At 52.7% G+C, this 12014-nt stretch overlaps 3 protein-coding genes across 3 annotated transcripts; 2 read left to right on the top strand and 1 right to left on the bottom strand.

The window, feature by feature from the left end:
* Positions 1-1152: 1152 nt before the first annotated feature.
* UMAG_04579 (uncharacterized protein) lies at positions 1153-4543 on the top strand (the record flags this gene model as incomplete). The annotated part of the gene is made up of 5 exons (XM_011392586.1): positions 1153-1243; positions 1338-1390; positions 1503-1781; positions 2024-2170; positions 2255-4543. 5 exons carry the CDS (start codon positions 1153-1155, stop codon positions 4541-4543), a joined length of 2859 nt encoding a protein of 952 aa, XP_011390888.1.
* Positions 4544-4844: 301 nt separating this feature from the next.
* On the bottom strand, positions 4845-5855 carry UMAG_04580 (uncharacterized protein; the record flags this gene model as incomplete). The annotated part of the gene is made up of 1 exon (XM_011392587.1): positions 4845-5855. The coding sequence occupies one exon, from the start codon at positions 5853-5855 to the stop codon at positions 4845-4847; it is 1011 nt and encodes a 336-aa protein (XP_011390889.1).
* A 4767-nt stretch (positions 5856-10622) lies between these two features.
* On the top strand, positions 10623-11801 carry UMAG_04581 (uncharacterized protein; the record flags this gene model as incomplete). The annotated part of the gene is made up of 1 exon (XM_011392588.1): positions 10623-11801. One exon carries the CDS (start codon positions 10623-10625, stop codon positions 11799-11801), a length of 1179 nt encoding a protein of 392 aa, XP_011390890.1.
* Between the last annotated feature and the right edge of the window lie 213 nt (positions 11802-12014).

The raw sequence follows: 12014 nt of genomic DNA on the forward strand, positions 1-12014 counted from the left end.
GCTGATTCAGGGTCCAAATTCAACGACTCGTCATCCTTTCTTCTCAAGACTCGAACCTCCACCAGATTCACAGGTTCACAGTTCACGCTTCACGTGGCCGCGAGCCACGAGCCACGAGCCACCTTCACGAATCGTGAATCGTGAAATGGAGCACGATTCTGTGATTCATGATGCGTGATGCGTGATTCGTGATTCGTGACTGCATGTCAGACCCTTACAGCTAACACGCCTTATTTTCAATCAGGAATCACGAACACTCACGACTTTCTGGTTTAACGAGCACCTCGTGCCTTACTCAAGACTCACTCGAACTGAGCGTGGAAGCCCTTTTTCTCACGCTGGCCTCCTTGCAGTTGAAGAGGCTTCCAACAACGAGGCGGCGTTTTCAAGTTGCACTCGTGACTCTTCGCTGTACAGGAGGCCCGAGCAGTGCCGCCTCTCGCTAACACACCTCGTGATAAGCGGTGTAGAGCACGTTGGATGAAATGTGGCGAACCGACGCAGCACCCGGCGCATGGATGCCACAGAGACTCGTGACTCTGGTGATTCGATTTCAGATTCGTTTGTGACTTTGTGATCGTATTTCATGATTCACGATTCACGGTTCACGATTCACGGTTCACGATTCACGATATTCGTGATTCACGCTTCACGCTTCATGCTTCACGATTATTCTTGATTGTGGCGACTTGCCACTGCGCCAACGCCTGGGCGAAACCTAATAGCGTGATTTTGTGATGTGTGGCTTCCCCCGCCACGTCTCACGCGCGCAGGTCACATATTGTGCCACTTCTCAGGCCAGGGTCTGTGTTCTGATACACGCAAGGAAATCGTGAATGGGTTGGGTGACACACACGCCTTATGGCTAGCCACGAGCACGCACACTCACGGATCAGCTTCCAGAGACTACTGCTATTCAACACGCTGCTTGACCTGTGTCTCGCTTCGACACGCGCCTAAGGTATGTCTGAGAGCCCTTCGCACTCACACTCGTGGCTGAGCTTGCAACTCTGTCCTTTAACATCATCCACCAGAAAGCTTGGACTGAGCTTTCTTTACCCTCCTTTTTTCCCATCGCAACACCTCGACTGCTTTTGTCCCGCCTGTGCGCTACAGCATCTTGGATCTGGACACTGAACCGGCTCGATCACGATGGTCAAAGAGGTCTCGTCCGCTGTCGAATTTGACGCTGAGCTCAATGCGGCTGGCTCCAAGCTCGTCGTCGTCGACTTCCACGCCACATGTAAGTCACACATGCAGCCCTGCTAATCGTCTGAAGAAGCTGAATGCCGACCACTTTCTCTTCACTTTCACGCTTTTGTGCTGCATCTTACTAGGGTGCGGACCATGCAAGGTGATTGCGCCCATCTTCCAACGGCTCGCATCTCAGGTAGGTCTACTAGCAAATGCACATCGCCTATGAATACAGACCCCTTCTAGCAAATCGCTCGAGTCCTTGCATTGCTGACATACTTATTGCTCCCCGCTTTACTTTTCTATAGTACACTAGCGTTGTATTCCTCAAAGTTGACGTCGATCGCGTTCAGCCAGTCGCGCAACGATACAGTGTTTGTGCTATGCCAACCTTTCTCTTTCTGAAGAACAAAAGCGTCGTCGACACTCTCCAAGGCGCTGACCCCAACCGATTGACGGCGCTTGTCAAGCAGCATTCTTCTGGTGCATCTTTAGCATTCTCTGGCTCCGGCCAGACACTCTCTGGAGGCAGCAGCTCTTCGTCCAGCTCGTTTGGTGCCCGTGTCGCCGGCATCACAGACGGTCATGTAAGCTTTGAAAATCTGCTACCCCTGCTCGTGCTGGGCGCCTACCTCGTGTATCTCTTCACTGGCCAGTAAGGCAGCAGCGATGCTATCTTAAACAGTGCCTTCATCAATGCATCCTCGTATCTGTCCGTGATTGTTTTGATTTGTTAAACTTCAGTCTGACTGACTTGCACGCTCTGCCCGTTTCAACTTTTTCCCCCTCCCCCCCTCTCCTCGACGCTGTGGCACTATGCTAACAACAGTCTTCGCTCCTCAACACTGTGGAACCGAAACGTTCTTCGGCTTTGAACGAGAAGCCAAACCACCGACTTCAAGACATCCTTGGCGGTCCTACCGGTGGCAAGTGGCTCGAGAGCGACGCCGACGAGCAACTTCTCATCCATTTCACAGTAAGTAGAAATGCTTGGGCTCTGGAGAAATCTCGGACGATTCGGCTCACATCTGACCCTTCTTGTCGATGTTTATCCTCGCAGTTCAAGCAGCAAGTGAAGCTGTCAGGAATCCTGCTGCGGACACTGCCATCGCAACTTGCCCATGCACCCAAAGAGATCAAGATCTTCGCTAATCGACCAGGCCTGAGCTTTGACGATGCTACTGCCGACAAGGGCGACCAGGAAGCCGAGCTTTCCGAAGATTTTGTTCGCGGAGGAGAAAATGGTGGCGGCGGAAAGGCGCTATCGCTCCGATTCGTCAAGTTTCAGAAAGTGGACTCGCTCACCATTGCCGTTCTCACCAATCAGAGTGACGCAGAAACTACACGCATCGACGCAATCGACCTTTACGGCGTCGCGGACCAGACCACGGATATGAGCGAATTGCAAAAGATCGCTGCTGAAGGCGGAGATCGCGATTTCGACTTTCGCACCGCATCAAAGACCGGTCTCAAGGGCGGAAGCTCGTCACGCAGCGCAAGGACAGGTTTCCATGGTCCAAGAAGCTCGTCGATCCCAGATATGTCGACGCCTGCCGAACCTCCTCTGCGGCCTGCCCGGTCGCATTCGACCTCCAGTCTCAACTCTGCCTTGCCCAGATATAGACGAACAACCTCCTCGACATCGGTACCCCCGATGCAGCATGTCGACGAGGAAGACGGGAACGACTATGCTGATGACGGCAACTATTCAAGACACAGCCAGCCGCAAACAGCCTTTGTCCCGCAAGCGCCTCCTTCGCTATCCGAAGAGGAACAGGCAGAGTTTGAAGCTGCTCAAAAAGCCGCGAGCGAAACTCTCGGAGGCTGGCACTACGCTCCGCTGGCTGTAGCGCTCGCGCCTCCGCTTGGCTCGTTGCTTGGCGGTCATTCCGACGCATGGTCTGATGCGATCCTGCTGATCCTCGCCAGCTTCTGGTTGTACCAGTTCCTTCGGGTACCGTGGGAAATCTACTATGCTTCCAGGACCCGAAGCATTCTTACGCACGATCAAGACCAAGACGAGATCGAGCATGCTGAGCAAGTGACTCTGGACGGATCGCCATCGTCTGCCCCCGAGTCTTCCGAGACAGGCGTACAGAAGGAAGTCCGTCGAGCAGCTGCTGCCGAGCTTCGACGCTCCGAGCTACTCAGCCTCGTCTTTTGCATGCTGAGCCCCATTATGGGCGCGTACATGCTCCACTGGATGCGCGAAACCATGACAGACGGCAACAAGTACCTCAACACTTTCAACATTCGCCTCTTTACCCTCGCTGCTGGTATCAAGCCTTGGTCGCACGCCATGAGCCTTGTTCGACGCAGAATGCTGCATCTGCAGGAAGAGGTTCACTATCCCTCTTCCAAGGTCGAAAAGATGAACCAACGGCTTCGTCGCTTGGAGGCCGACCTTTCGAGCCTGCGCAAGCTGTACGCCACCAAAACCGAACTGCGACTTTTGCGAGAGCACGATGCCGAGCTTGGTCGAGCGTTGCGTCGCTCCGAGAGAAAGGAAGAACATCTTAGGCTATCTGCAGAAGAGAAGTTCAGCATCGTAGAGGGTAGGCTCGAGGACCTTCTTCGCGAGGTAGCCATCAATGCAGAATTGATCGAAGAGGAGCGCAGAGAAAGGGAACGAGCTGCTAGTCTACGCATTTCGCTCTTTGAGGCGATCAAGTACCTTCTAGGCTCAGGTCTTACAATCCGTCGTGCGAGCCCAAAGCACTATCTGCACGACATGCCTCGCAGCCTTCCATCTACAGCTTCTCTTGGCATTGGAGCGCAGTCTGCGGAAGCCGACCTGAACATGGAAGCACACACGCCAGGCGCACCTCTGCCTGCTTCTGTTCCAATTGTCAGCCCGACGCGACCACCTCGTACCATTGCAAGCGCTACTCCGGACAGGCCATCTTCTTCCAGTAGAGGCTTGGCAAGCATCCAGAGTGAGCAGCCTGCTGCTGCCAATGTCGTAAATCGCCCGGATCATCCCAAGGTTGGTGCGGTAGTCGAACGATCTCGGTCACGAAACAACGCTCACCACATTTCCGACCCCTGGTGGGAACGTGGCGCAGCATTCTACCTCTTTCTCCCACTCAATGTCTCGAGCGCGGCTGTCCGTTTCGCAGGCGAAAAGGTGAAACACATTTTGGAGGACTCGGAGAACGAGGCGGCAAGAAATCAAAGGAAGACACTCCAATACCAAAAACATCTCGCGGATCAGCAGCTCCAGCAGCATCAGCGCAAAATCTCACAGAAGCAGTATCAGCACCAGCCGATGCTCAGTCCCACTCGAAATCGCGCAGACGCTTCTACAATCAAGATTGCGTCGGCATCTGCCAACCCTCGCACTCGTTGAAGGTGCAACGTGATCAAACTGAGGCCCTCTTTCTTCAAGCCATTCGTGATTAAATTGTCTCCAACGTGGAGCTATTTTCCTTTTGTTTTGTTATGGATACCCTGGCAACCCTGTTTCGCACCAGCCTGCATTCATGATTCACGAATTTTGATATGGATGCCGATACCTCAACTTTCCATTACGATGTATATGTATTGTAAGTGACTTCTCCGCTGTATTCGCACATTCTTGTTCTTTGTATTTATCTTCTACTGCATGGTGTCAAGTTCGTTTCAGGCATTCAACAATAGGATGGCGGTGATCAAACCGCCAGCAGCCAAAGTGCGAAAGCAGTGATTCCAGCCCCTATGACCAAAACGATGGCATGAACAAAGTGTGAAGTGTGGCCGTCGTTCAAAAAGACACCTTCGGTTTCGTCAAAGTCGACGTGTTCCTTTTCGAGATGTCTTTCAGCGGAGAGATAGTCAGCTAAGCCTGTGCCGAGGGATAGCAGAGACATGATGAAGAAAGTAGCAGCGAAAGCCTTGGATGAGAGTGGGAGGTCATCCCAGTCGACCGGATTTGTATCGGATCGACGTCGAGGCGAAGCATGAGGTGAACGGGAGGATGTGCGTGCTGTATTGGGCAGTTGTAGTTGTAGAATGAGCGAAGCCGAAAGGATGGCGAGGAGGCAGGAGAGTCTAAGCCAGCTGAAAAAGTTTCGCTCGCGGGCTAGAAAGTCTCTAGCTGACCCGGAAGAGGTTTCATCGGTTGCAAAGAAGTGTTGTATGTCGCGCAGTGGGCCAAATAGACGAGCTGAGAGAGAAGTGGGACTGAGATGCACTTGTGCCTCTTGCAGCACTGGGTCTGAAGATGCGATTGGCGTATTGACATGGTCGACGTGTTGGGCAGTGATGAGCGAGCTGTCCCTTCTATAGACATGGATCTTGGGTGCCTGAACGCTGCTTCGACTACTTGATCGGCTGTGCGCGACGATGCGCACATTGTCTTCCCGAGTCGAGACTGATGGAATGTGCCCGCCTTTCAAGTTGCCGAACACGGACGATGTCGATGTCGATGACTGCTGCTGTTGCTGTTGCGGTGCGGACTCTGATGGTGAGCCAGGCCTAGAAGATTTCGGGGTCGCATCCCGCGAATTCGGCGACCTCGGCGAGAGCGCTCTGGGATATGCGTTTGGAATATGCAGCGATAATCGTCCACTGCCGCTCGCACTGCTTCGAGGTTGATGTGCGCTGGCTTCGGATAGACCGGTATTGATGCGTCGAATACCCTTTAGGCCGGATCCGCCTTGCGACTGATTTGCTTCAGACATGTTTCGGAAAATGCGGTCCAGTCAAGGAAGGCCAAAGAGAACATGTTGTGATCTGGATGTGATCATACTTGAATACAAGTTGTGAGTACATGGTACTAAACCCTGTTGCGATAGCGATCGCCACTAACGAACAGATGTGCATGACGTGATTTCATGATTTGCTTTGCGAGAGAGGTACGAGGTGAGCGCATGGTCTGTGCTGAGCGCGAGTCAGTTGAAGAATGCAATCCAAGTCCGACTGGTTGTCTAGACACCCTTTTGGTATAAGTTAGCGGTCAAGCTTCAAGTGAGTCGAGGCCATAGTCACGACCTGCTGGCTATCGTGGTCTAACAAACATATGAAATCTCCACGTTCCACGTTCCGTGTTCCGTATCCGTGATTCAAATCACATTCACGATTCACGATTTCCCTGCTTGGTGAACGAATCATGAATGGTTCGTCACCGAAGTAAGATAGGCTCGGCAGTACCAGCAGTATCGGGTGTTCGGAGCATTCACGCTTGGGCTTCAATCGCAGAGGCACTTGTGCGCATGGATGCAGACGAGCGAACGGAAACGTGTGAAAGCTGTGATTTCGCTTGCGACCAAGACGGCCACAAGTCAGGGGGGATTTGGATGTTTGCAGAGCACCTTGCTTGAGTTTGGCTCGTGCCCACATCCCCACTGTTGGACCCTGTCGTGCTTGAGGACAGCTCCTGTACTTTACGGTACTGTTCAGTTTGTCCACTTGTGGTGCCCTCGAGGACAGGTATATTGAACAGGTAAGTATGTTCCTGTGTACAGCTATGGAATTGCTCTTCATTGCCACGTTCCTCAGTATTCTCTGTTGGATCTCAGTGCCTTACCTGTTTAGAGCTTGTAGGCAGCACGAGCAATTCACAATCTGAATTATGATTGTCGGAGAGCCCCGATTCCCCGTTCGCAAGGAATTGCATAAACGCAAAAGCCGCCTTGCATTATTCTCAAACACGAACAGACCTGGGTCCAAGAAAGAAGGAGATCTGACGTGCTCTTGACCGAGGGCTGACTTGGGCGGTGACTCGTCATGAATCATGTCTTGCACGTAGCTGGGCTTCGTTGGGGCCAGCAAAACGCCGTGCTGCGCCCCGAAATCCACTTCACGCTTGGATTCCCACGCTTCTTGGCAACACAGTTAAAACCTTTTTGCACGGACAAAGATCTAGCTTTTTTTCTCCACGCCAAGTCAAAGTGATTGCCTGAAGTGATCGGCGCTTTCGAAGCCCGGCTTGTTATCAAGCGGCGCTGAAAAGGAGTGAGGCTCTGAAATTGAGACGACAAAGATAAGACTTGGTCCACGATTGCCAGGCGCTTTCGACAAGTGAGCAAATCAAGAAACGGCGTGCGGTTCAAGCAGGCGGAATGTGTTGCAGAACGGCAAGCTGAAAGCTACATTCGTGATTCATCTCAAATCTGACGGGGCGGAGTCGAAATGGTGAACTGAGCAGGCTGGCTGCTGGAATCACCGTGAATTCATGGTGAAATAACTTGGCAAGATGTGCCTCACTTGTGGCGACATCTGACATGAAGCAGCCTTACTGCATCTTTAGGCTAGTAAGCTGCCCTTTATCCGAGGCTGCTTGTCCGCCAACCCCCATCTGCCGCAATGCTCCGCGACTTTGTCTCCGTTCTGACTCGGCTGCACGCTCCCCAGAACGATCCTAGATCTGTCAATAGCGCAACCCTGATAAGGCGACTTGACTCAAGCGCATCTGCAACCGACTGAACAAACCCCGTTCCACAACGCAATTTGCAGTTGCAAGTGAGAGCGCGCTGTGGCCTCGCAACGACAGCGTCGCTTTGAGGTGCAAGCAAGACAATCAACTTACAACAATTCAATTCAAAATAGTAACAAAGGGAAAACTCGTGCCTAATTAATTATAATAAGTTCAGTTAAGCAGTTTTAAAGCATCGGCAAGCCACTTGACGCGATCTGATCCCTGTTTGCCCCTTGCTTCGTCTCTGGTCTTGAATCATGAATCGACACCAGCTGGTCTCATCCCGTGTCGTGTATTGGTATGTGTTTCGCTTTGAGCCATTTGCCGAAGTACCAATCCTTCGGGTCGCTCTCAGACCAGAAGAGGGTGTTGGTTCGTGGCTGTCTCCCTGCTTGTCCAAGCTCTGGTTCCAGCGAGGGTGCAAGGCGGGGACACACTCACAACTGAAAGTTGCAACAAAGAAAGAGCTCCTTCGGAAATTCCGAAGACTTGCTTAGAGTGATCTCAATCCGCAAACACCAAATGAAAATTCTCTATAATTTTAAAAAAAAAAAAGTTGAGAGGGCCAAGTCGCAGCGTCGGACCTGTTTCGTCGCTGTCCGCGAAGAGAGATGCAGAGTCAAGTAACATAGGCCAAAAGTGTCAAAGTTAGAAGAACGGAATGCGATGCTCGGTTAGGAGTTAGGAGCTGGTGGGCGCTTAGCAGAGCGGCAATCATGGACGATTTTTGAGGTGGACGAATTAGAGTCGCGAGTTGACAGGACCGTAAGCCAGACTCACGACTGGGTTGTGCAAGCTCTTCTGCGCTCTTCTCGCAGAATCAAAGCGACGCTAGAACAAAAGTGACATAAAAGCGAGGCTCTTGTCAAGCAGCAAGTAAGCGAAGACGTTTGGCGAGCTCAACTTGGAAAACTCGAGAGCTGCAGTCACACATCTCGAGCTGGACAAGTGACTAAACGCAAGAACAAAGAAAACAAGAAATGCATCCGAGAAGAATGGAAGGCCAGGAAAGTGTGAACCATGAATGCTGCATGTACGTCTCGCAGATCTGTACACTGTGCACTGTGCACGCCTGTATAACGAGCTGCAGACGGACATAACAGTGTTGCACTTGGGCCCTTTCTTGTTCTTTGTCGCCTCGTTCGTTGCTCTTTATTGCGCTTTGGCGGAATGCGTTCGAGATTGATGGGCTCGGTTGTCTAGAAAGCGTAAATGCTTTGCTCGGTCGAGAAGATCATGCGATCCAGACTCGGACTCGACGACGCTCATGTTTGGCAATGAGGATGCGCAGTGAATGGCTGGCTGGTGGTTGATTTTTATCTTGTCCACCGCGAACTTTCCATCGGATGCTGAAAAGTGGCGTGTGGTCGGTTATCCCGTGGGTTGTAAGCAGCAGAGAAATACTGTCCTGTCGGCCTTCAAGTCCGGTTGCGCTTCTTGCTCCGAATCGTGATTGACTGGCGTTGGGCGAGATAAGCCCCTGTAATCAAGCTTGGCAGCATGTCAACCAAATCACGAATGCCCCTGGGCAATCACGAATCTTGTTTGCAACGAGTTTCATTGACTCCTGAGATCTCGGTGTGGCTAAGTTCCTTGTCACAATCACAGCTGTTGCACTCGGCCCTGCACTGGCACTGTCTGTGAGTGACGAGCTGGCGAGGTCAATGTGAGCCTGAGCGAGCTAGCTCTCGTTTCTGTCCCCACTCTTTGTCAATCACGAATCACGAATGTCGGCATTTTTATTTTTATTTTTGGCTCGAACCATGGCAGCTCGGTAGCTGAGCTGCCGACATCACCACGGACCTCGCATCGCATCGGCTCACTCCCTTGTTCGTCTGTCACGATTTGTTCGCGACACAAGCCTTGACCCTTGCTTCTGCCACTTTGAGCCCCTGCGAAGCGTCCCTGCTCAAGCCAACGTCGATCCAAGCTTGCAGAAATTGAGTCCAAGTGCTCCGCCCTTGCTGACTTGTAGCGCTGTCAAAGTCCGCTCGCTCCCGCCAGCTTCCATGGTCAATGCGATGCCGCAAATGCCCACTTGGTTCTCTGCTTCTCTGGTGCGCCTCTTTTCTGAGCTGAACCGCGCTCGTTGCCGCGCTTCTAATGGCCCTTTTTGATCCATCGGAACGCCACATCGAAACTCTCTCGCTCGCCACCCATGTCCCATAACCTGGACTGGCTAGGTGCCATGATACTTGGTGTTTGCGTTGGCTTTCGTGTCGCTGTGCTCAGGGTGCCTGATTCATGTATGCGCTCCAGCGATGGTGCTAAAGATAACTTAGGCTCTCACCTCTGTTACCAAAAATTCGCTTCTGAAGCTTCGACATCAACCTCGGACCTTACAAAGGGACCCCCTCGACCGTCAACGCTATCCACTGACCGCTTCTTCTCTCTTCTTCCCCCTCAACCGCTGGCTGGTCACCATTCCATTCGGCTTGATATTGCTCCCTCTCTTCAGCCTTTCTCTCCTTCCTTCTAGATCCATTCCCCATTACCACCACCCCTGTAGCATTCACCGAAAGCAGCTTGGTCGTCTTTGTTCGTCTTCTTGCTTTCTGGTTCTGGTCCACCTTCCTTCATCTCGTCGTTGCTCGTGTACCTCCTGTCTCCTACATGTACCTGCATGCTTGACTGTTTTGCTAACAAAACACGTCTGCTCATTTCGAGACCGACTTCTCATCTGCAAGCATTCCAAGCCTCACTCACATCGATTACCGCCACAGCTCTTCATAAACGGATCTCGACCGCAGGGGCTCGTTCGGCAGCAACTTGTTCCCACTTTTCATTCCGTCGTCCGCACGTCAAGCATACCCCCTCCGGCGAACTTGATCGTTTCGTTGCTGCATTCAGATACCACGAGTTAAACGCGACCTCGAAGTAAGGGTTCCACACATCTTGACTCAAAGCCCACAAAGCCCACAAGCCAAGGCTGTGTCTGGTCCGTTTTTTTTTTCTCTCTCTCTTCTTCCAACACTTTGGTGCTTCTTACGCATTTGTAACCAATCGATACCTAAACCGTCAGTACAGCAAGATGGCACGCAGCAAGACCGACAGCGTTCGAGGCCGCTCGCCCGGCGCAGCAAGTGAGCGTCGCGAGTCAAAGCAGGGCGAGCTTAGCGTGGACGAGCATGACTCTTCTGGTGTTCAAGTGGCCCAGACCAACGCTCCGGCGAGAACGAGCAAGAGACGGAAACGCAGCGAACTGTCACCTTCGTCCAAGGCTACGCATAGCATCATCGAGAAGGAACGTCGCGAAGCGATGAATGAAAAGTTCTCAGAGCTTGCTGCCAATATTCCGGAACTGGTCGAGGCAATCGCAGCTGGTAAGCGGCCCACGAAAGGCGAAATTGTCAAGGCGAGCATCGCGAGGCACCAAGACCAGGAGCGACGCGTTCGCGAGCTACTGCACGAAGTTGAAATGCTTCGAGCACATAACGGCGTTGGTACGCCGACGCACACCAGCTTTGGCGGCCTAGAGGCACGTAGCCCGATGACAGCGATAGCACCAGAGCCCTTGATGCCAACAACACCGACGATTTCGCTGCCATATCAAATTCAAACGTCGCAGCCGATCGGGTTGGCGACCGGTGCAGCACAGGGCAACCTGTGGGTGGGTCAGCTACTCAACAAGACGCACCAATCGCTCTCGTTTGAAGCAGTGCAGACTGTACCTCTGCTGCCGGACATGATGCAGCAACCTGTATCGCCATTCAAGCAGACATCCATGATGAACTGGAACCTCTCATCGTTGCCGCAGCCTGTGGATGCTGCGTCGATCAGTCTTGGCTTTGCCACGTCCAACGTGTACAAGTCGTTGATGGATAGTGCAACGCTCGACCAGCTCGGTCGTCGCGATAGCGGCGCTAGTGGACGCACGTCTACATCGGGCTTTTCCTCGCCCACATTCACCTCGTCCTCCGACACCGACTCGACGTTCAGTAGCGAAGCTCTCGAAACCAGCCTGGATGAGCGAAGATTTTTGGCCGAAAGCATGTCGTTTGAGCCGTTTGCTTTGGCCACGAGCCTGGCAGAGCAGACGCCGCTGACGTCGCTCGTCGGCCTGCCAGCAGCCACTGCGGACCTAGCTAGCGTCTCGACCCACTCGAAAGCGCGGCGCGTCACGCTCGCCCGCCGTACACGCAAGGACGAGCTGAAAGACGACGCTCTCGCATCCTCCCCACTCACCACTTCGCTCGCTGCTAATACCTAAGCCGCACCCGCACGTCTCCGGCCATGTCACGAGGATCATCTACAAGTCCACGCGTAGCAATCGTTAATACACTGTAAATACATAGCATTCCTGTACCACACTCATCCTCTCGTACATGTCTTGGCTTCGTTTGCCGCTTGGCGCTTGGCGCTTGGCCCTGTCTTGTCCATTGTACAATGATATTCGCTTTTATCTCTGCCGCGCTCGTGCTAG

The sequence above is a fragment of the Mycosarcoma maydis genome, chromosome 13 (assembly GCF_000328475.2).
Source record: "Mycosarcoma maydis chromosome 13, whole genome shotgun sequence".
Lineage (NCBI taxonomy): Eukaryota > Fungi > Basidiomycota > Ustilaginomycetes > Ustilaginales > Mycosarcoma > Mycosarcoma maydis.